Source organism: Echeneis naucrates, chromosome 9 (genome assembly GCF_900963305.1).
Source record: "Echeneis naucrates chromosome 9, fEcheNa1.1, whole genome shotgun sequence".
In the NCBI taxonomy this organism is placed as follows: Eukaryota; Metazoa; Chordata; class Actinopteri; order Carangiformes; family Echeneidae; genus Echeneis; species Echeneis naucrates.
Genome location: NC_042519.1, coordinates 10,836,437 through 10,858,875, shown reverse-complemented (window position 1 = coordinate 10,858,875; position 22,439 = coordinate 10,836,437). Strand labels below are relative to the sequence as shown.

The 22,439-nt window shown below is 39.1% G+C and overlaps 1 protein-coding gene across 2 annotated transcripts; it reads right to left on the bottom strand.

The window, feature by feature from the left end:
- Nucleotides 1-3,156: 3,156 nt before the first annotated feature.
- On the bottom strand, nt 3,157-20,266 carry tmem161b (transmembrane protein 161B). Of its 2 annotated transcripts, XM_029511500.1 has the most exons (13): nt 20,047-20,266; nt 15,517-15,620; nt 14,990-15,026; nt 14,309-14,389; nt 11,749-11,846; nt 11,466-11,622; nt 9,853-10,004; nt 9,682-9,742; nt 9,428-9,568; nt 8,618-8,731; nt 7,690-7,864; nt 6,277-6,373; nt 3,157-6,184 (listed from the first exon to the last, which is right to left on the bottom strand). In XM_029511500.1, the coding sequence occupies exons 6-13, from the start codon at nt 11,510-11,512 to the stop codon at nt 5,889-5,891; spliced, it is 1,083 nt and encodes a 360-aa protein (XP_029367360.1). In that variant the 5' UTR covers nt 11,513-11,622; nt 11,749-11,846; nt 14,309-14,389; nt 14,990-15,026; nt 15,517-15,620; nt 20,047-20,266; the 3' UTR covers nt 3,157-5,888. The 2 variants fall into 2 exon arrangements, with proteins under 2 accessions (XP_029367360.1, XP_029367359.1); XM_029511499.1 differs by lacking the exon at nt 14,990-15,026.
- Nucleotides 20,267-22,439: the final 2,173 nt, after the last annotated feature.

The window sequence follows — 22,439 nt, the reverse complement described above, 5'->3', positions numbered from 1 at the left end:
GTCCACTCTGTTGCTTGTCATTGTTAAGAAGGCATCTACAGAAGGCTTTTCATCAGCAGAGATGGGATACAATTAGAGTTTAAAATATATATGATTCATTTAATTCATGTGGATTACTTAAAAAAAACTATTAGGCTTCTGTGAGCTTAATGTTCTACCTTTTCCCCATCAAAGGCTGTGAATGATGTTAAGCTGCGCACAGATGTACAGCTTTTGCTAAAAAAACAGCTGAGCTCGCTTCTCCTAGTAAATCATGGGTTATATATATATATATATATATATATATATATATAAATATAAATAAATATATATTATTACACATCATATAAAATCCTTGTCATGAATAATTTCTCTCTAAAGAAGTGTAAAACAAAAAGACAAATGTAACGTAATACTATGGCACGAGAGAGTTAATGTTACATTTTTAAATTATAACTAAGAATTAATAAATCACAAAAGACCAAACTGAATGAGCAAGTGTTTCTGTACGCAGGTTTTGCAACTGTGCGATGCTTGGCTGAATAAAAATCTGCACGTTCATCACATCAGTTTAATTCTCGGTAGTATCAAAACAGGTATTAGGAATAATGCAACAGAATATAATGTATATTACAATGCAAAAATGGGGAAGTGTTACTGTTTATATAAAGATTTTAGGAGAGCCAATTAATTCAAGCCTCAAATATATGGATACACACAGACACACACACTTACTTGGAGGAGCTCTAGCACTGTGTCTGTTCTGTGGTGTCTATCAGGAGGCTGCTAATTAAAGGCCTACAACGCTGAAGCAGGGAAACCCCAGTGGAACAATGTTCATCTGGAGATGAATTAATGTAAGAGCAGTAGTGATTACCACGAGGGCAGTCAGCCATTTCATATTTCTAGCGCGAGGCAGTGGACCTCAAATTTTAACCATGACGAGATTTAAATTTACTTTGCTTGGCGAGAGGCTAATCTCTGTTTCTTTTTTTCCATTACCCCCCCACCCTCGCCATTTCGCCCTGTTTTCCACTGGCAACTGGTATATGTTAAACTCTGTTATGAAATATTATTGTATTATTGTTTTTCCATGCACATTCAGGAGAAGCACTGCTAACCTTGCCGTATACCAAATGTAAGATGAAAAGAAAGGCTTTCCATTCTATTCTACACATGCAACTTTATCAATGAATAATATTTCCCAAATGTGGACATATGAATGAGGAATAAGTTAGAATTATTGTGCATGACAATTGGAGAACATGAAGGACATCTAGAATCCATAAAAATGCAATGCATGATTCATAGTAAATCTAAGAAACTGGTCATTTTCCTTAAAAATAATAGTAAATATAACTTCACAAATAAGAATTTTAATGTGTCCTGCTTTTTTGTGCTACACAAAAGAAGGTTGAATATACTGTGCATTATTTATGCATAAAAGGCATTTCATTTCAACTGTCAATAAAATTGTTGTTTCAATCATCAGTTGTGCCATAATGAGTCTTTTATATATGGATATGCATATATATATATATATATATATATATATATATATATATATATATATGTGTGTGTGTGTAGAGAGAGAGAGATTTTTTATGCTGCTCTGTGGAATTGTTAACAGCTTTTGTAATGAGTTTAATTTGTCACTATTATCCCTGGTTCTCCAAAAGCCCTGCTTCTAAAGATGTTTAAATGTTTTGCCTTACCTTTTCCCTGGTTTCCATAGTGATGAAAAGATTAAAATTGCATGGATTACATTTTGGTTGATTGCTACATGCCAAACTCAGTTCACAAATCTGTTACAGGCTCTCAAATCACCGAGGAACCATTTGTGTTTTTCTTATCTTTGTCTTAATTTGGACATATCATTGTCAAGAGAATTAAAAAAAAAAGAAAGAAAAGAAAAGAAAAGAAGATGAATAAAGGATGAAAATCCAGGTCAGAGGAGTTCAAGCAATGTAAAGTGCTCTCTTTAAGGCCATTGATGATACAAGGTCAGGTTGTTCATGAAGTAAGGTTGATGCGTCGCACAATAGACATGAGGGTGGATCACCATTCTGTGCCACACAGAAAGCTCACTATTGTAGCGTCATGCCAGAAGCTGCTCTGTTCCTCTGGATGTGTTGTGGACAGAGGGTGAGAGGTGAATGGGGTCTCCCCGTTCTGAAGCAGAGCTCCACACCACTCTATGGCGATGGGACGTCAATGAATAGGCTCCACTCAAGAGGAATAAAGGAACCTCTCCACTGGTTTGTTTTGGAAACTGTCTTATTGATCTGTCTACCTATGAATGAATGCAATGGCCCAGTTTTCCTGCTCGCGTGGACAATGTCATTCAAGGTCTGCATTAACTGGCCTGATGATATTCCCACAGAAAGGCGTGCATTAAGGGGAGTTTGTGAGTGTTTGTAAATTCATCCCTCAATCTACTCCACTAACCTTTCCTCGGAAGAATAGAGGTGACAAACTAAGAAAAGCAAATCGATGGCCATTGAGTGCCCAAAATCAATGCCAGTTTGTATGAGGACGCATTTTATAAGTAGAGTGATGCTGAGATGCAATTAGAGTATTTTTCAGCCCCTTAATACAAAGACTATTAGGTCTGAAAAATGCAGCGGTGCCCAGACCTTGAAGACCAAGAAGAGAAGGCTTATAAACGCAGAGAAAAGCCAACAGAAAGAGACCCTCATCTGCCTGTAGCTTCAAACTACAGACTGAAACAGGGAGGCTTTTGAAAGGGATGTCTGGGTGGAACTATTCTGATCTCATGGTCCAACATGCGTAATTGAGAGGGCCATTTCATGATTTCCTTTTGAGCACATCAGGCATGACTCTGTGAAGAGGCAGTACTATTAGAAAGCAGCTCTGCAGTAAAAGCCAAAAGACACATTGAATACCATCACTTTACTCAAGTTATTTAACAGCTTTTCTAACTCTGATTTGGTGTAAAATGGGTCAGATTTTTTTTTTTTTTTTTTGGATTGCTGTAAAAGATGTGATGGTTTGGATTGTAATTCATTGAAGGGACATAGATAGGGAGAGACAGATTTAGCTAATAAAGTATTTTTAGACTTTGGTGTTCTTTGGTGAGGTCTCATATCTGGAATTGTTGCTTTCTTTTATACTGGATGGGTCAGCGCATTATCAAAACTCATTAGGAATACTTACTTGGCATTTTAGTAAGTTTATTGATTTACAAAATTCATCAAAAAAAGAATATGGATGTATTAAATATTTACATGGTTTCTGTCTTTGGTCATGTGGTAACAATTATGGTGTAACAAATCATTTTGTGACATTGTCGCTATGTAGGAAGCTACTTCTTTCAACACTAAGAACAAAACATTGCCTGGAGTGTTTCCCAAACAGATATGTACCAAAAGTGCCAATCGCATCTAAAGCTTCATATATGAACCATATGAAGCCAACAGTGCATAATGATAAAATAAAAAAGGACGTAGTAAAGAACATAATTTATTTAAGACAAAGTCTAAAGCAGAAATAAATACATGAAAGAACAACACTGTGTAATTTACCTTGTGAACTGAACAATGAATAATAAACACTTTCAGTGGTAACAAACCGAAAAGCCTCATTAGGCCAACGCATTCTGAAAGTTTCCCATCTACTTCTTACCTGAATGGAGGAAAGGTTAATTTTCAACTGATTTGTCAAACACATCTTCAAAACGGAATTAAACTGTCATGCACTTTTATAACAAAATAAAGAAAGTGTATGCTGTTAAAATTAGAAATGTTTACAGGCCTCAATATGTGTGATAAATGCAAAAACAAAGATAAAATCAACAACAACAAAAAAAATTGTCATTAGGACAAATGAGCTTTTGTTTAGCCGGTGGTAGTATAGAAGTATAGAAGGAGCTCAGTAGGTTTAGGGGCTGGGGATGTTAAATCAACTCACCATAAAAATCATTTCCATGAAAACAATCTAGAAATTAGGCAGGATTAATACATTCATCATGTGCAGATTCCCTAACGTTTAAAATAGACACAAACTGAAGCTAAGACTTTTGACGCAAGGACCTTAAAAATGTGATATGGTGCTGTTTGACTGTAAAATGTGTTCTGTACAAAACTCACAGAGCTGGAATTTATAAATTACAGTTCTATGATATAATGAATGTTATGATGAAATGAAATCCCAGAGAACCACAAGAATGCAATTAATCTGGCAGCACGTACTCTTCATTCCTGAATAGATTTGGACAATCGAGTTCGCCCAGCGTGCCATCAGCACAGTGACTGCTTGTGCGTAAGTCTACCCACAGAAGAATTACAGCATGCAAAGAGTCGTAGCCAAGCTGTAGTTTCACATACCAACACGCCAAAGTCAACAACCATCAGGAGAGGGGGAACTTGGCACCATTTTTAAAAATCTAAACTTTTACAAAGCCACAATTTGATTTGATGAGAAATAAAAGCAAAAACAAAAAGCTTGTTATCAAATGAGTTTAAAAGCAAAACAAAGCGGAACATAAAGGCAGTATCTTATCAACAGCAGTTGACATCACCTCTCCTTGATTGCAATGCCCTTTCAGATTACAGCTGGCCTACAGTGGAGATCCTACACATGCAGACAGACACGTACACAAGCACATACCATGAATGAGCCCTACGTGCCGCCCTCCCTTTAAATCATCACTGGTGCTCAAACGAAAAGAGATTCAGGCTCTCTCTCAGCTTCAGAAATGGCTCAGTTAAAACCAGAGAGGTTACAACGCAAATCTAATGGAACGACTTTCATTTAAAAAGTTTGTCCTTGATGGAAACTTCAGTTAGACACATTTAAATACATCAGGTTCAAGTCAGTGAGATGTTTCCCCCTGGGTTTAACACTCTTCTTCAGTTCTCCAGGTCAAACCTTGGTGAGTTCATCGCAGTACAACCTTTTTGGTGGCAGGGGGGCGAAATCCACAGGCTGCCCCTCCCTCCTCCTCCTCCTCTTGCTCCTTACAGAGACGCACTGGCAAAGTTTTAAGACTCAGACTCTTTTGTGGTCCGTGGCAATGGAATTGAGGCATCTTAGAAAAACAGGCTTTTTCTTCTTAGAACACATATTTGAAAGTTTTGATCAAAATACAAAGACAATGGCAGTTTCCTCCCCAAAACTGAAGAAAAGACACAGGGGGGAAAAAGAGGTTCATATGATTTCAGGCTAATATAAATCACACGCTAGCGTCCATTAACATTTCCAGATTCAATGATATTCTGTGACCTTAATATAGCTTGTCACAAGGGGAAATTAGCACTTTCACAGACTGTGATAGAGACTTGAATATGGATGGCTGCAGGACTCCTAATGTCAGGTGGTGCATATAAGCACCAACCAATAAAATTTAAACCTTACAGGATGTATCCAATCATGCAGAATAACTCCACCTTTTTTAAGTCTGTGCTATAAATGGGTGCCAATCCTAGTTTACAGGGGATTTAGCGGGGAAGAATTAGTCAACAGCCTGAAATATGACTTGGTGGATTAATCAGCATCTCTCTAATGGCTTTAACATTTAAAATTAAATCAGCATCTGCGTTCCAATAATTTACTTCATATCATCAGAAAATGAATTGGCTTCTCATTAATATACCTTCACATGAATATTCTTCTAACCTATACTTTAGTCTGTTTGTTATTCAGGTCTAAAAATCTAAAAACAATGACATGTTCACAGAGTCATCTTTGAAGGAAGCACTGGAAGTTGAACCAGGAGCTCTGATTATATGGTCAGTCACTGAGAGGTGGCCAAAGGAGAGGGAGGAAGGTAGAAGGTTGTGGAGCAGAATCATTGATAGGCTGCTGTTTCCCCAAATCAGTCCTTTCTGATTAGGCTGAAAATACAGTCGCCCTGCCGGGGTCCAGCTGCCTCTCCTGGGTTTCTGATGCTATGCTGCCATGAGATACTGATGGTAGAAGAGACCAAACAGAGAGGTGGAGAAGAGGCAGGCAGCAATCCACCAAGTAAAGAAGGAGAATAGACCTCGGAATAGCATTGGACTGAAGACAGTTCGCAGGCCTCCCAAAGCCACAGAGAGCTGGGCGACTGATGCCCGGGCTCCTGCTTCCACCACTGAAGCTGGTGTTGGGGCCACTACTGCTGCCGCCGCCATCACAGAGTTAGAGTTCATTTCATGGGTGAAAGGTAGGTCTTCCTCAGGATAGACCCACCAAGTGTGTCCACCTAAAGAGAGCAAAGGAGCAAGATGGCCTCAAAGTTTGAAAGGCAGAATAAAATAGCATAACTGAGGATTCATTGCGCGGTGCCCATCTCACCTAATGTTTTTAGCAGCAAAGTCGTATGCAGCAGCATCACCAGTGGTGCCACATACTGTAGTGCGATTACACACAAGTAGTAAAAAACACGTGCAACCTGGGTGAAATGATGAAGAACAGCATTGCTATCAGCATTTATACAAACTCTGTAAAAACAATGATCATTTAAACGTTTGAATGCAACGTATGATTTGCAAAAAGTGATTTTCAGATCTCAAAGAATTAGGACGGACCCCTGATAGCTAACTGAATGTTGGTCAATCATAGTTTTTTTTTTTTTTTTTTTTTTTTACATGTCAATTTGTAATAGTAAAGGACAACCCGAGGAAAGTGACATGCAAGCACTGCTTGCTGTGACGTTAGACAGTCTTAATTAATGTGTTCTTTTCGGCATACACAAGTCTTAGCCAGAGGTGGTGAACCAAATTACTTTGCTCATTCAAATTTGTGCATTTAAAGTTCAAAAGTTATGTGAAAATTTGAAATGTGGCAACAAATGTTCTGTAAAACATACTTTAAAGAGTTGCTTTTTTTCTCTCTAAAGAAGACATTGTTGGTAATGTTACTTAAAACATTCTTTCTCAGGTCTGGAATGCAAACAAATTCTTCCTTTTATTTATTTATTTTTTTATTTCCCTTCTCGCCACAATATATATTTAAATAGTTAAAATATTTTCATGAATATGTGGTAACAAATCAACTAGAGAAATATTTGTTCGGGGCAAGCCCCAACAAGATTTTCCACAGATGTTAAGTAGGGCAGAGCTGAAGCATCATACCCAGGTCTCTGCTGGCTAATATCACTTATAGATGATGATAGAAGTTCATTCAACCGTCACGCTAGAAATAAAAGAATGTCTACTGTAGTGCTCAACAAAATGCAGAGATTAGTTAATAGGAAATTGAACATGGTCAGCCCTGATTAACGAACACTATCAAAATCTTTCTGTTCTGTACACCACTGTACTTTCCATAGGTCTAGAAATCTGCTGAAAGCCCTGTAGTCGTACCATATATTGTAAATTTGGCTGATGTTAATTGCCGCAAGCGTTTCCCCTTCGCACATCACGAATAAGAATATGAGCTATAAGACGGGAGAGGTTCATCTGAATTATAGTAAAACATCAGTGCTTTATGTCGGGACATTTACATGGAATGATATGAGTTCATCTGAGTGGCTACTGTAGATGTCAGTCTTAAACACAATCACTGGATAATGTGTCCAAGTAGACACGTGCAATGTAGATTAAGATTTGAGTTCAGTTTCTTAATTCAAAAGACAGGGCCCTAACCATTTCTACGTTAGACTTTATGAAAATTAAATGGATTTACGCTAACATTTCTACTGCGTGGTTACAGAATTACATGTGGGTATAATTACAGTCAATATTGACGAAGAATGATTGAACAAACCATTTTCTGCAGGTCAACTGTACTTATCCGGCCTGCCTCCTTCTTCATCTGCTCCACCCCCTTCTGGGCCAGGTTGAGGTAGGCCTGCAAATGATGTCTCATCATGGCAAGCCGGAGCATACACATCAGTATGATGGCCCATAACCGCAACGTATCATACATCTGCTCAGTCATCCTGATATTAATAGAAAGACAAGCATAAGAGAACAATGATGAAGGGATGATGGCTTTGCAGGACCGCTAACTCAACACATCATGTATCTACTCCATCGCTTGGATGGTAGGCAGAGAAAATGACACAGAAAGGAGCGATAGATTGAGCAAAAGCGTTGTAAACAGCTCGGACAAAAAAAAAAGGAAAAAAGGGTGAAATTGAGAGATAAAAAGGTGGAAAAAGGGGTACTGTAACATAAAATCAGACTCAGTCAAGTTAGACATTGATGCTGTCACAGACACTGTCAGCAGAAGGAAAAAGTTTGACGTGAAAGAATTCTAACTTACGCAACAAATGAAAGATGCTATCTTACAATGAATAACAAGCTGATGAAAATGCCAGCAACTAGAGAGAGAATAAAGAGGTTTCCCTCAGGTATGACTAAATATGTGTACAGTCTAATTTCAGGCAACGTGCAACAATGTAGACATTGTTGTATTTCATCTGCGAACTGAATACATTATCTCATTGAACCATTGTAAATTCCATTTCCATAACTGCAGTTGCATTGTTTACATCCATTACATCCAACAATAAAATATCAAAAGAAGTTCATTCATTGAGCTACACAATGCAGAACATGTTGAGTAGGAGGAAATGTTAATAAAACAAAATGCACTGTGTACTTTTACTCTGCCATTTTTATAACAGGCAACTTGCAGTGTTGTGCACATTTGGACGGACATTTAAGGAGAAATAATTACTTGTACTTACAAAGGCACACTCTCCTTTCCCAGAGTTGGATTCATTATGTAGTCCTTGGTGATGGGCTTCACCCACAGCAGGACCATGATGAGGGGGGAAAGGAAGTTGATATAAAGCAGCGTCCTGTGGGAAAAGAAAAAGGTGAGAGAATGATTTTACTCCACAATTTTCACACAATCAACAAGGAATATTGAATATTTGAAGAAAACATAAAGAAGGAAACTGGGTAGCTTTCTGGTATCTTCTCCTTTAAATCTCAATTAGAAGCTAACATGGCATGAAATACGGTCTGTATTCTCGATGCCACTTTCCCTGAGAGGGGTGAGAAGATAACCAAGGTGCAGATTTTGTAGCGGTTGGCGATAATCCCTGCTAGTGACAGGGTCTGAGAATGTAAGCTTGTGACGGCTACGAAGGGGAATGGAAGGGGAAGCCATTTTGGAGAGCCTGCTATGCCAAAGTGGATTATCTGAATGCAATGCGCTCCCCTTCTTTGCACCCCCTATCGTGGTCGGAGACATGCCACTCAGTGAGCTCTGAAACAGAAAACTGCTCCAACTGAGGAAGACTTCATCTGACTCACAGGGTACTCTCTTGTATATAATGCACTCTGAATAGTAGGAGACAATGCAGCAGCTTTATACTTTTGTGGTATTCGTGGTAAAATAGGACAGTTTGATATCTGAACACGTGTATTAAACAAGCCTAAACCCACAGAGGCCACTCTCGATAATATTTCCAATATCAAGAAATGAATCAAATTCTGGGCATGTTTATGTGTGGACAAGGAAGCAAAGACAATCGCTGTGGCAGACTCACTGTGTAAATTTCGCTGTGGTCAGATTGAGTGCATCTAGGTGCATCTGAGCCAATCGTAGACCAGGGAAAGTTAGAAATGCTCCAATCAGGGAGCAGAGCAGGGCCAGCATCAGCTTGAAAGTGAGCTTAGATATGGGACCCCTAGTGAAAGAGAGAACACATTCAGTGATACTACTGTCATTTCATGAGTCATAAAGAATTCATGAAGGCAGAGAAAACAAAAATTATACTGAGAATACTGATATTGTACTTACTGGGACTCTAAGCCCTGGTGCTCCAGAAATTGTAGAGCACTGTCAGAGAAGTTTGCAAAACCTAGAAATGAAGACATTTTCAATGACGACTCACTCACTGGGGGCGAAAGTAATACAATTTGGTTGGTACTGCCAGAGTCATTTTTAGCCAAAGCATGATGGATTGCTCACCGGTCTCCAGACCAAACTCCAGGTAGTTTTCAGTGACAATGAGAATGGCCATGGCTTTGACAAAAAAGAAAAACGCAAAAGTAATGCAGAGTGAGCGCTCCCCTCCTTCCTCTAGCTTGAAGTAGTGGGCAGTTAGGGAGAAAAGGGTCTTACTGTGGGAACAAAGTCAAGGGAAAACACCTCCAGGAGCACAGTAACATGAAGGAAAAAAAAAAAGAAAACCACAGCCAGATGTCTTTGCAGATACGTTTTCAATGACTTTTGCAGGTAAATGGAAAAAAAATCTTCACAATCAACAAATAAATAAACCATATTCAAACACACAGCTATTTAATATTTTTCATCTTTTCACATGTTTCTGTGCATAAAGACGAGCTCCGTGTGAACTCTCAACTCCACAAATCCCTGCCACCAAGCATGTGTCAGTACTCAATGTGTGGGTCTTGGCACCGGTGTGTGCAACTGAGGTCCTTATAGTATTTTGCTCTGCCTCCGTTGACACTGATCACAAGGCTAAGGACAGAGCAGGTTTCTAGAGCAAACTCTGGTCACCATGGAGATGAAACGCTCAGTTCCTGCAACATGTCTGGTGATAGCATGCTAATTTTTCACTCCCTTTCAGTGCGCTTCAAGAATGGTATTCAATCCAACAGTCTTTCTTCCTCTAACCCTTATTCAGTGCTATGAAGACAGCTGTATAAACACTCACCAGACGAGTATGAGCCAGCATGAGGCTGAAAACAGCAAAACAGCCACATCTGAGCAATCATGTAGGCTGCAATTAATATAGTCAAGCTAGACTGCAAATGCATTCTAAAGGTAAGTCTAATGGTGTCTCATTTACAAAATTTACAAAACAAGGCATCATCAGACGCAGATACTTGAAGAGCATGTTCCTCTGGTGTTATCAGTAAACTGGTTAACAGAGCAGTGAAGCTGCTCTCCAGGGCAAACATGTTATCAGAACTGAAATAGGAAAACTGAAATCAAGTGTCCCATTAACACATATATTGAGCCAACATCCTCCCTCATCTTCATCTTCATAGTCCAATTTCATCTGTTCCCATGTCTGTCCTTCTCCCCAAGCATATGAGTCTGCTGGGCTGTGAAAATTGGGCCTCCAATCTCAGACCTAGGCAGGAAATGACCCACCATCTGACCGCGGTAAACTGGGCCCAACCAGTAGTACTGAATAGATCCATCCCTGCGGTTTGTGGCAAGGATAATGCATATTATTTAACCATCATTCAGTGTAGCAAATAGCAGGGAGCTGGGGAGCATTGACGTGTTGGCAGTCAAGACAGAAGGCGCTTTAACAGTCATTTCCTAGCCTCTCACTGCCACTGTTGCATCCAAACACTCAAGCTAGAAAGATACGGTCGCTCTCATAAACAAAGACGTGTTACCTTATGACATATATGCAGGCTGGTCGTGAGGAATATGAGGTGGAAATAACTGAAAATTTTCAGCAGAAATCCATAAAAAACTGGATACGCAACATAAATGTATCACTACTTTTCCAGTTAACTTTAGAATACTGCTGAGATTAGACAGTCTGACAAGAAAGAAAAAAATGTGAAACGCGATGTAAAGAGTGACTGATGTAAGGATACATGACAAAGGCGAGTACAAGCAGGCACCAGACCACACTGATGTTCATCTCTCCTGAGGGCTGAGCCACACTGTAGTAGAGCTCTGTTATCAGATAGACCACAGTTGCCGCTACTGTGAAATCCACCAGCCACTGGAACTCTGGGAAGTAGTGCAATGCTGGGGGTATGAAAAAGTACAATTAAATACAGAAAGTATACAATAAAAAATATATATATATATATACAAAGCAGTACGTACAAACACGTGTGTGTGATAGAAATGTTTCTCCACTAACATTCATACCTAAGGTGTCGACTTCTGTGATGCATTTCGTCTCCAGCTGTAAGTCTATGTCCTTCGGCACTGTTAGCGGCTTATTTTCTATGTGCCCATTGTACTTCCTAGGGCAAAGAAGAAAGCGCAACAAAACAACAACTAGGGTCAGGTAAATGAAGCAACGCAACTCCAAAATGCAGCAAAATGAAATATTGCAACATTACCATTTTCTAACCCGCATAGAAAAACAAAATGATGTTTTGTGTAAGTTATGTCACCTTGACTTTTATGTATCTGAAAAGAACATAGCCGTTGAACATATTTCTACAGTTTTGCTGTATTATTTCTGAGCTGAACATTTCAAGTTTGGTGTGAGAATATAACTATCAGTGGTAGGGCTGAACACAGAATTGCATTTGCAATAATATCGCGATATGCTAAAACGCAATTTTCTAATTGCAAGGCGTGCAATTACAATGTGGCCACATAAAAAAAAAAAAAAAAAAGAGTGGTCATGTGACACACGTGCAAGAAAGAACGGACCCCCTGATTGCATCAACTTTTTATGCCGCATCTTAACCTGTTGCGCAATGGCCTCTGGCTGAACGGAACAGTGGGAAACTGACTCAGCTGAGACTTTAGTCTCGATGAGGAACAGCACATCAGCTGTGTGGAATTATTTCGGTTTTAAAAAATAGTTCAGGTGTTGGGCAGAACATGCCGTGCTACTGATGCTACTCCACGGGTCAGCACTACAAACCTCTTCCAGCACTTAAAAAAAAAACAACACAAGGATATTCACGACAGCTGTATGGCTAATATGCTGAGCGCCAGTGTGCCACACACGCTAAACCCAAGACAGACATCATTGGCCGACATGTTTGAAAGTGTCGTTCCATATGAGCACAGTTCTAAGCAGCACGTTGAAATCACTCGGGCAATAACTGAGTTCATTGCTAAAAATGTGGTACCTCTCAGCATGGTGACCGAACCTGTTTAAAAAGTTCATGCTATTAAACAGTACATTGTTTTTCTTTCAATGATTTTGTAAGTTAAATACACAGAGGCAAAGCCAAAGATTTGTTGCTCTTATGTTTCTGTAATGAGCAGTTAAATAAAATGTTATTTATTTAAACTCTTTCATCTTATTGTGGCATCTTTTAATTCTAACAAAGGCACCCGGCCTATGGGAAAGAACATTCTATACTAAATGTATCTAATATTGTGTTGGCCATATTACAATAATTCATAGCATTTTGTTGGAAAATGAGAGGATAAAATAATCATTTTAAAAATCACATATTAAATCGCAATCACAATATTAGAGAAAAAATAAATAAATAAAATCACAATTTCATAATTTTCCCAAATCATTCAGCCCTAATCAGTGGTGTGCTTAACATTTGCACAGCAAACCTTGTGTTTATTGTGTCTATTGTGATAGTCAAACTGAAGGTTTTGCAGCATTAAAGTCGGAAGCACACTGTGAATCTTCTACATTCAGTAGATGCCGTAGGTCTGTTTTTTTTCCCGACTAATACTACTGGACTTCCATGACCAAAAGCAATAGCAGAGCTAAATCGCTAACAGCAGGTGAATGGAGAGCTGTTCTTTAAGTTTGAAGAAGTGTCTGGTGGGCCTCCTCCTCAGTTCTGGGCTTTGTTTGTTCAGCCTAGTGTGTGCTTGATTCACAGGACAATACCACTGAAAGACTTTAGGGCCAAACATGCCCTGGACAGATTTCATCTCTGAGGCACCTAAAAGGAAAAAAGAGGCTCAGCGTCACCCCTCACTGAGGGAGTGAGACAGTTAACAAAGGGAACGGAGTGGCATGGCACGAGCTGGCAAAAGGACAGTGGTCCATCTTTTTCTTCAAAGGATTACGGAACATGTGGCGCTAGAGATTTTTGACCTGCGTCATACAGGGTCAGAGAAAGGACTGGACGACAAAAAACGCCTGAAGTCAGGGGCTGGAGCACCATGTGGAACAGTCAGGATTATCTTTTGTTTCGAACTTCAATTTGAATTCACATTTAGAGGGACTGTACAAAAGAAATGGCACTAAATTCACATGTTCAACATATGGTTCAACTTCCACCTGCACCTTCAAGACTGAATAGTAGATTTTTTGAATCGCCATATGCTGTGGAAGGAATATTATCTTCCAGAATCAAAGCTTGACATCTGACCACTTTGAAGATATAATACTATTTGGGGAATCTTTGATTTTGTGTTGAATGCAATCCTTTTAAACTGACACCCCTTAAAATAGCCAAAATAGAGCAGGGTCCGAAGAAAGCGACCAAGTTTCCTCACAAGATGGGGCCACTTCTACGGCATGTTGTGTCGAGCTCTGACGAGGAGCCGTAAAGAAACGAAACAACAAAAATAGACTTCTGTCTCTTTACTTCAAACAGTCCTTAAATGAACCACATAAACACATCAGCGTCATCTCTTTGCTGACATGCCTGTGGTGCCTTTTGTACCTGCTCTGTGCCACAGCACCCCCCCCCCCCAACAAATGCCCTTCTTTGTTTCATTTCTGCCCCCCAACCCATATACATCCGCTCTCCACCTCCCAACCTACCTGTCTTTCCTTTTCTGTCCTTTTTGTTTCCCAGCTAAGCTCCTCAACTCATCTTCTGTAGGGTGCTGATACCACTGCAGGCTGTGAACAAAGGAAAAGAGATGTGGAATCAGGTTCAGACTTGGACAGAGGGGGAAACTGAGAAAGAGAACACAATAAAAAAAACGTATAATTTGGGGATGAGAGTGGAAAAACTAGCCTAAAATAAAAAAAGATTAATGAGGGATTACTGGAATACGAAATAAATAATAATGTTTATTTTAATCTATAGAGAGCGTATATAAAATATTTGGCTTCATCATACCTTATGTAATATCTAGTAATACTATCACTTTCTGTGTTAGTGCATCCATTTGTTGTTAAAATGGATTTCACATACATTTAAAAACTTATATTGACCTTTTGTCGCCTCCGAAGGTAAAAATCTCACTGTAAATTACTCTCAAAAGAAATAGCATCAAAATCTTTTTTCAAAGACAAACATGACTTAAAGCATCAACTTGTATCAGCCCTGGGCTTTATTAAGAACTCCTAAATAATACACATATCAGAAAGACAGTCTGATTCAGATCTGAAAAGCACATGTGCGACTTTACAACAGCAAGGTTATCTATCCTTAACAACTAAGCTTGATTTAAGAGGTCATTTGAGAGCATTCTTTTGAAGGCAAAACTCCTTAACTTTGTTTAGAGACCCTCTTGTCAGAGCATCTTCAGCACTGTGAGGCAGAGGAGAAAAGAAACAGCACAGCTTATTTTTGCCCTGTATATTTATTTATTAAGGAAAATTAATTACAAAATATTCTGGGGGGACACTGCAGGCCTCCTGCTTATGGCAAAAAGTTTTCAGCAGTGCCCTGAAAAGAAACATGAATTAATTATTAAATGTGCTCCAAAAAGCTGTTTACTGAAAAACATATGTGACACTAATTAGAGGAAATGAGGCGGGAACTTTATTTTTATGTACCGTCCTCTCGAGGTCACCCCAATATTTCAATGCCCTTTGGTCCTTGCAATGTGATTTAATGATTCTTTTTCTTCTTCTACCCAAACCCTTTGAAACACTCTGCTGCCTGTGTAAACATCTTGATCCCCATTGTTCCGGACTCTTTTTGAAATGAACTTCTAAGAAAGCAAGTAAACTAAAGAAATGAAACTGTAGCACTTGACAAACTGTATGAAAATGCATGTGGAGGAGTCATACATTACCTGCCACTGCAGAGAAGCCATCTTGCGAAGGAATAATGAGGTATGATTTTTTGAATTACACTGGCCATTACCATGGTAACCACCAGCTGCACACCGATCACACCCTGTGGAGACGGGATGGGAGTTTAAAATCACGTCTAAATAATAATTATACAGCCCATAAAGCAGTTACACATTTTAGCTACATTTTCGATAGACCAAGAGAAGCACGTCTTCTACAAACACCTAAAAATATAATTTTATGTCCCCCAGATCAAAAGCGTTGACATTGCGTCTTAATTAAAAGGGCTCATGGGTTCAATGATTGTTTTGTGCCCTCCACAGACTAACTGAAAAACTTGCCAATGTAGATTATAACATTTTTTGATAAGGGACGACTGACACTTTAACAAACAAGCATGCAGTGCTCTGATAGTTCATCAGAGAAATACTGTGCATGTGTCAGTGGTATATTGATGCAAAGATTTGAACACTGACTGAAGACAAATCTTCAGCAACATTATGAGTGTCGAGGTAATAGACTTAGTTACAATGGCACAGCTTTGCCCTGCTAACACTGGTTGACGTCTACCCAAGATGCTCCCACAAAAAGTGCAGTGAATATTCATGTTCCCCATAAGCATGTCCTTCCAGCCAAGGATTGATGCTGTAAACTAGGTCTTGTTACACACTGCCATGAAGCTTATTCATCATGCTCAAGGTAAAGATAAACCCTTCTGATTTCAACATTATGGCCCTTCCATAAGGTCTGCTGATTGATAAATGAGCAGAGTAGATACAAGAAGGTATAAATATTCGCTGTTTCCACTCGATATATTCTGCCACTTAAACAATGTCATGAAGTTGCAATTACACAACTGGAAAGGGATTTTATTCTTAAAAAACTAATAGAAGAAGTGGAATCACAAGATGACAGAGAGCCAACATGAGACAGACAGAGTGGAAGGAGGGAAATAAAGAGAAAGGAAGGCAGATTTTTTTTAATCTCCTTTTTTTCTTTAATATTCCCTACGACTGGCAGCATAGGATGAGCACCCACGTTACCACCACTGAAACCCTGACTGCTCCACGCAACATTTCATTTTTACAGAATACCGTAGAAGTTGCTGGGAGATTGGGCTTGACAAACTTTGTCAAGGCTTTAACACAGAATGACCATCAGGTTGAGATTTTTGCAGCTTTGGATAGAACTGATCAAAGTGTCAGCTGATGTGATGATCCACACCTTGAGGTGAGCTTTTTAACCAGAGGTGCTTTATTTTGTCTACCTGGTGTAGTACCTAACTCCTGAAGTATTGGTCACGTTAATATTGCTGGTAGGGCAAATACATATATATTACAAGTCATTGTTTAGGACTGTATTCTGTCAGTACTGGATTTAATGTATTCTGGCAGGCAGTCCACCACATTCTCCACAAAGTGGTATTTACTTTTATTTATTCAATCTATGTACAGTTATTATATTCCATTTGTAGAAAGTGCACAACACAATGACGGTGCACTTTAATCAGAGTGATAGAAGTTTAGCGTCACATGCAATGCAATTATCAACCAATATCTAAAATCTTTACCTTCAAGATTCACTATCAAAGCCATTTCTGCTTTTCTTATTATAAGGGATTTGAATTATGAACTACCCAATGATTGTAATCCAAGTACAACTGTGGTGAAAATGAAAACAATAATCAGTAAATTAGTCTCTAATTACAACCTGTGCAGGTGTCACCCATGTGCCTAGGAGAATGAACAACCAACACTCCTGTAGTAGGTGCCCAAAGATTTAGCAACATAAGGAGCTCAATATCAACTCGGCACACTTAGATCAATATTCACTTAGGCTTAAGAGGCCAGAATCATTCCCATCATGCTGTGCTTTTATCCACTCGCTGTAGGGTAAGGTCTGCTATCGCCTTGGCAATCAGTAGGAATCACTGGTATCTATACCTGCACACACTTAAGCAAAGAGAACCAATTAGTGAACTAATCCCCAATAAAATAATTTATCCCCCTCTTTTCCAACTGCAGTCTTGCATTTGGACTCACACCTGGGAACATCCCAATGAATCTACACTCACAAACTCATGTGAATACAAAGTAATAAATCCTGCGGCTGTCTTTCTTTTCTCAACACGATGTTTACACATCAATAATAGACTAAACAAAACTCCTGGCTCTAACTAAACTCTGGTCAATAAAACCTAAATTCACCCTTCAAAAGGGCAATTTACTAAGATAATTTCTTTTCATTTAATGTGCGTCTTGGTAGCAATTGTGAGAATCCTTGGCACATTAAAAAATATGGTGTGCATAGTATGCAAAATTAATACAGTATTCAATATTTTCAAAGAGCAAAATACCGCCTCTGCTGACATGCATATTCTGAAAATGTGTCGTTTGGGCCGGTCCATTATCGAGCAGGTGCTCCCCATCTTTCCGGGCTATCATTAAGGGTTAGGGTTAGTGTATGCCCCTTAGTTACGCCTGATATTTATAACAGATAAAAATGGTGCCCCAGCTCACCACTCTCCACTTGACATGTCTTCCCCTAAATTAATTTTTATAAAGTCTCCCATTTGAGACCTTATTGAGAACTTCAGCATGTTTATTTTAGCTTTCAGCTTCTTCAGCCTCACTCGTTGATTTTTTTTTTTTTCTTTCCTCCCCTGTACTGGGACTAGTAGAATATGCTAGTTTAACGTTACATGTCCTGCCTATAGCATAAGGCTGGGAAATCAACAAACTCTTCACAACATACTGTCAGACTGCATTTGGTGTAGAATGACACAGAGACAACAGAGATGATGAGGCCACTCCTGTACACTAGACCTAGATTTTGGATTGGTCATAGGGATCCTCAGTGTCACCCGGCATGAGGTAAGATCCAAAAGCTAAAGTCAATACCTCTTCTTCTGGTCACAGAAGGGGAAAGTGGGTGCTATTAATTTGGTAGTTACACTTACCAAGATGTGGTGCGTGACCAAACACAACCTCTCTGACTCAAGACATTTCTCCAAGTGAGTAATGGTCATGATATATGGAACAATAACCCACAGCCTTAGTTTGGTGGATGGTGACCACTTGCTGTGGGGGAGCTGCAAGGATCTCAAGCCTGGGGGAAATTGAGCCAGCATGGACTCTCTTATCTTTACCCTTCTGCTTCACCCCCTCCACACAACTACCAAATGAAATCTGTAGGGGGTTGGAAGTGGGAACTGCAGTGATAACCCCTATCCATAAGAGCTCAAACACCTCACAAGTATTTTGTCATGAAACTAACTCTAAAGCAGTGGAAACCTTTACTGACAAATGCTTCCTTAGTTTTATTCATCTTGACTACTCATGGGTCAACTTAATCCTTCTCTAACTGTAAATGTTAGGTAAAAATATTGAGTTTTGGATATCAGACACTATACTTTTCAATGGAAATATTGCAACTGTGGATGCAGAGATATCCCATAAGAAAAGATTGTGCAGTAAGAACTAGCAGGCATCTAGGATATGCATCAATTCTGTGACATAATTTCTCCCCTCCATATATTGCAGTACATCTCGGTGGTGCTAAAACAAAGTGAACACACAGATACTTTGACTCACACCTGTAATTACTCTACTTTGATTTGACAAAGGAAATACCTCTGTGGCAATCATTTCCAGATTTATGTAAAATATTCTCATTGCTGTTGTGTCCTGCTGCATCTGCTTCAACAGGTGATATTGCTTGGCAGATTATGGGCATTCTGATCATGTAGCAATATTAAAAATAAACCCACTTCATATTCATAATATGTAAATACTTACTTGGGTCAGATTCAAAACAGCCAGTGTAGTTTGCAAAAGCATTTTGGTCTTAGGTGCTATAACATACCACTGATGGAAATGCCTTTTCTTGGACTGGGAAATGTGATGGCTAAAGGTCGTTAACATCTGTCAATTGCGCTTCATAACTTCACCATGAAAATACTAAAGAGTTTCACAAAACACATTTAACTTCCACGTTACTTTCCAAATGGTTGTGAAATGACAAATGCATTGTGTTGCATTAAAAGGGCTCCACTGTCGCTGAGGGCATCCTGAGGTCAAACCGAGCAGGTAAGGTACGTGAACACACCTTGCCTTCTCCCAGAGGTGTCCTGCAGCCAAATTAATGACATGCTAACAGCTAACCTGCTTCGGTTCATACAGGAGTACAGTTTTTCTATACCCCGAAAAACGATCTACTGTCAGGACTCCCAGACGATGTCAGCAAGTGAATGCCAATTTGAACAACAGCGTTTACACGTTATTAGCACAAGTGGATCAAGATTGCGGCTGAACGCAGCTAGATAGCCGCAGATCACTAGCCGGCTACAAGCGCCTGTCTTAGCTAGCAAGCTAAGCTAACGTTACACTTAAATCACTGCAACGAATTGCCTGGAAAGGCAAACGTGATACGAATGTTGGATGTGAACACCAAAAAGAAACGATGCTTTACAAATGAAACACGACAAATAAGACACAGCGTTGCGTTCAGGTGCTCACTGTCACACTCACCATGTTGATGCAGTGAAACGGACTCTACGCCGACAACACCGAGTACCGCGACACGAAAATCAAGCGGCGAGGAGCACATAAGCCCTTCTTACGATGGTTATACACAAAATAAAGGGATTTTCATTCAAACTACCACCGCATCATGACAGACATACGTTACATCGCCCAAAAAAATCAATAGACTCAACCTCTGCTACCAAGTATTTTCAACTGCAGTAGAGGTCACGCTGAAACTCTGAGTAAGAAGGTGTCTTCACATCTGCCTGTATACAAAGACTACGATAGGAGGATTTAATTAGCTACAGTATCTCGCATCGAAATAAAATGAGTTCATGAACATTTAAAAATATACATTTATGGCTTAACATATTGTATTGTATTTGAAGATGGTATTAGTGTTTGTAATTCTGCACAGGATTAGAAAAGACCGCATTACGTCTACATTAGGACCACCGCAAGCGGAAGAAAGCAAAGAGTCACTAATACACATGACAGATCAGGAGCTGCATCAGACGACTGACAGCGATGGGGAGTGTGGTGATCGGCAGCATGAACTGAGCTCCGTGGGGTGTAAATGGATAAAACACTGTAGGTTGTTATATTAAAGGACGGGCGAGGGATCATTGTCCTCATACACTTTAGTAAAGCGGCACTGCCAAGTTATATCAGATTATTAGTCAGTAAAGAGGCTACAGCCCAGCTCACAAACTGAAACCTTCCAAAAAATCAGAAGCAAGTCGCCATATGTACCTTTTTATCACAAAGCCACAATGATTATTCACATAACTGTGTAATGAGACTGCCCCTTGATGTTACCAAAGTGATCAATAGGAGTGGGTTGTATTTCCCTTTCATCCGTTCTTCTTTTTTTTTTTTTAACCTTTCTCGGTGTGAGCAGGAGGTGAAAACTCAATAAACATTGGAAAGAGCTGTCTATCTGTGACAAACATAATTTTAATTTTATTTTATTTTGGACTCCTTTTATTGCGTGTAAATGTACACACACACACTAACACACATATATATATACAGATTACTGGCGACATCGATACATTTGCATTACAGCATAAATCACCAATTTATTTACATTTTTTTACCCCCCCCCCCCAAAAAAAAAAAAAAATAAATAAATAAATAAATAAATAAAAAAAATCAGGACTTAATTACATTGAAAGAAATTGCTAGCCCTAAATGTGGCTTCCTAAACATTTAAAATGACTTATTTCTCATTTGGAGTATTCTCTTTATGTTTTTGAGAATTGATCTGTTTTTGTAGCTATGAGGTTGTAATGCATGGAGTCTGAGTAAAATAATATAGAAGAGTCATCTGTCAAATTCACAGTGAATGATATACACGACTCGATGTTAATTTAAAAACAAAATATAAGGATAACAAGCTGACTGTTCAGCTTAGGAAGCAACGACTGTCGGAGTGTTCCTGTGCATTTTATCTTCCCCTGGACATACTGAGAGGCATGTGCATCAACATGTGGATGTATAAGTGCTAGGCTATATTTGCACATGCGCATACTTGGCTAAGCCCTCCTCTCTTTTTGCAGGAATATCTACCCCACCCCCTTGATGCATCGTACCAGCAGCTTAATTGGCATGTAGAAACTCACACACATTGCAGGAGTGTGCTTTCACGCTGTCTCCATCTACTCTGTTGTACATTCCCTTTAAAAAAAAAAAAAAAACATTCTGCCTTGAGGCCTGGGAAGTATTGCAATAAAGATTGCTGTTTATTAATGATGATGTCAGCAAGGAATGCAATTAAGTTGAAGTGATGCAGGAATTCAGGTGGGAAAAATAATTATGTCGAGAGATTTAAAATCTGCACAAATTTTAAATCAGGATCTCGTTTCACGAAAGCAGCTCTAGAGGGTCAATGTTTTACTTCAGTATATGGGTTATTCCATACATTTTACACTCATTTCCTTTTCATTTATAATTGAAGGGAGTCTCATACTGTACATTCTCCTCGTTGCATTCCATATCACACTCAGCACTATCACTGCTGCTGTTTGAACTCTATTCTCTTTGGAGCATGTGTGTGTGTGTGTTTTTTTTAATTCTTTTCTTATTCACTGTTGTCTGTTCTTTTTAGTCAAGTTTGATATTTTTAGATGAAACATAATAGGCAGGATCTTCAGTGTACTGCGAGAGTCTCACACTCCTTCCTAGTGTTTAATCCATATGACATCTCCTCCGTGCCTACTGGTTCTTTTGAGTTTCAACTCACAAGCCTTACAATATAAATAAAGATGATGAGAATATTACAATAAAAAATCTCAGCCTAGTCAATCAAATAGACTCATTGTTGAATGTCACAATTCATTTTTAATGGCAGGGCTTTTTGTGCGTGAGTGCTGGTGAGCATTATACATCGTTTC

Coding starts and splice junctions, on each gene's coding strand:
- tmem161b (XM_029511499.1), bottom strand. Junction 11,847..14,308: donor GGACAGAAAAGGAAAGACAG/GTAGGTTGGGAG, acceptor TCTTTGCCCTAG/GAAGTACAATGGGCACATAG. Junction 8,732..9,427: donor ACCACAGCGAAATTTACACA/GTGAGTCTGCCA, acceptor CTTTTCCCACAG/GACGCTGCTTTATATCAACT.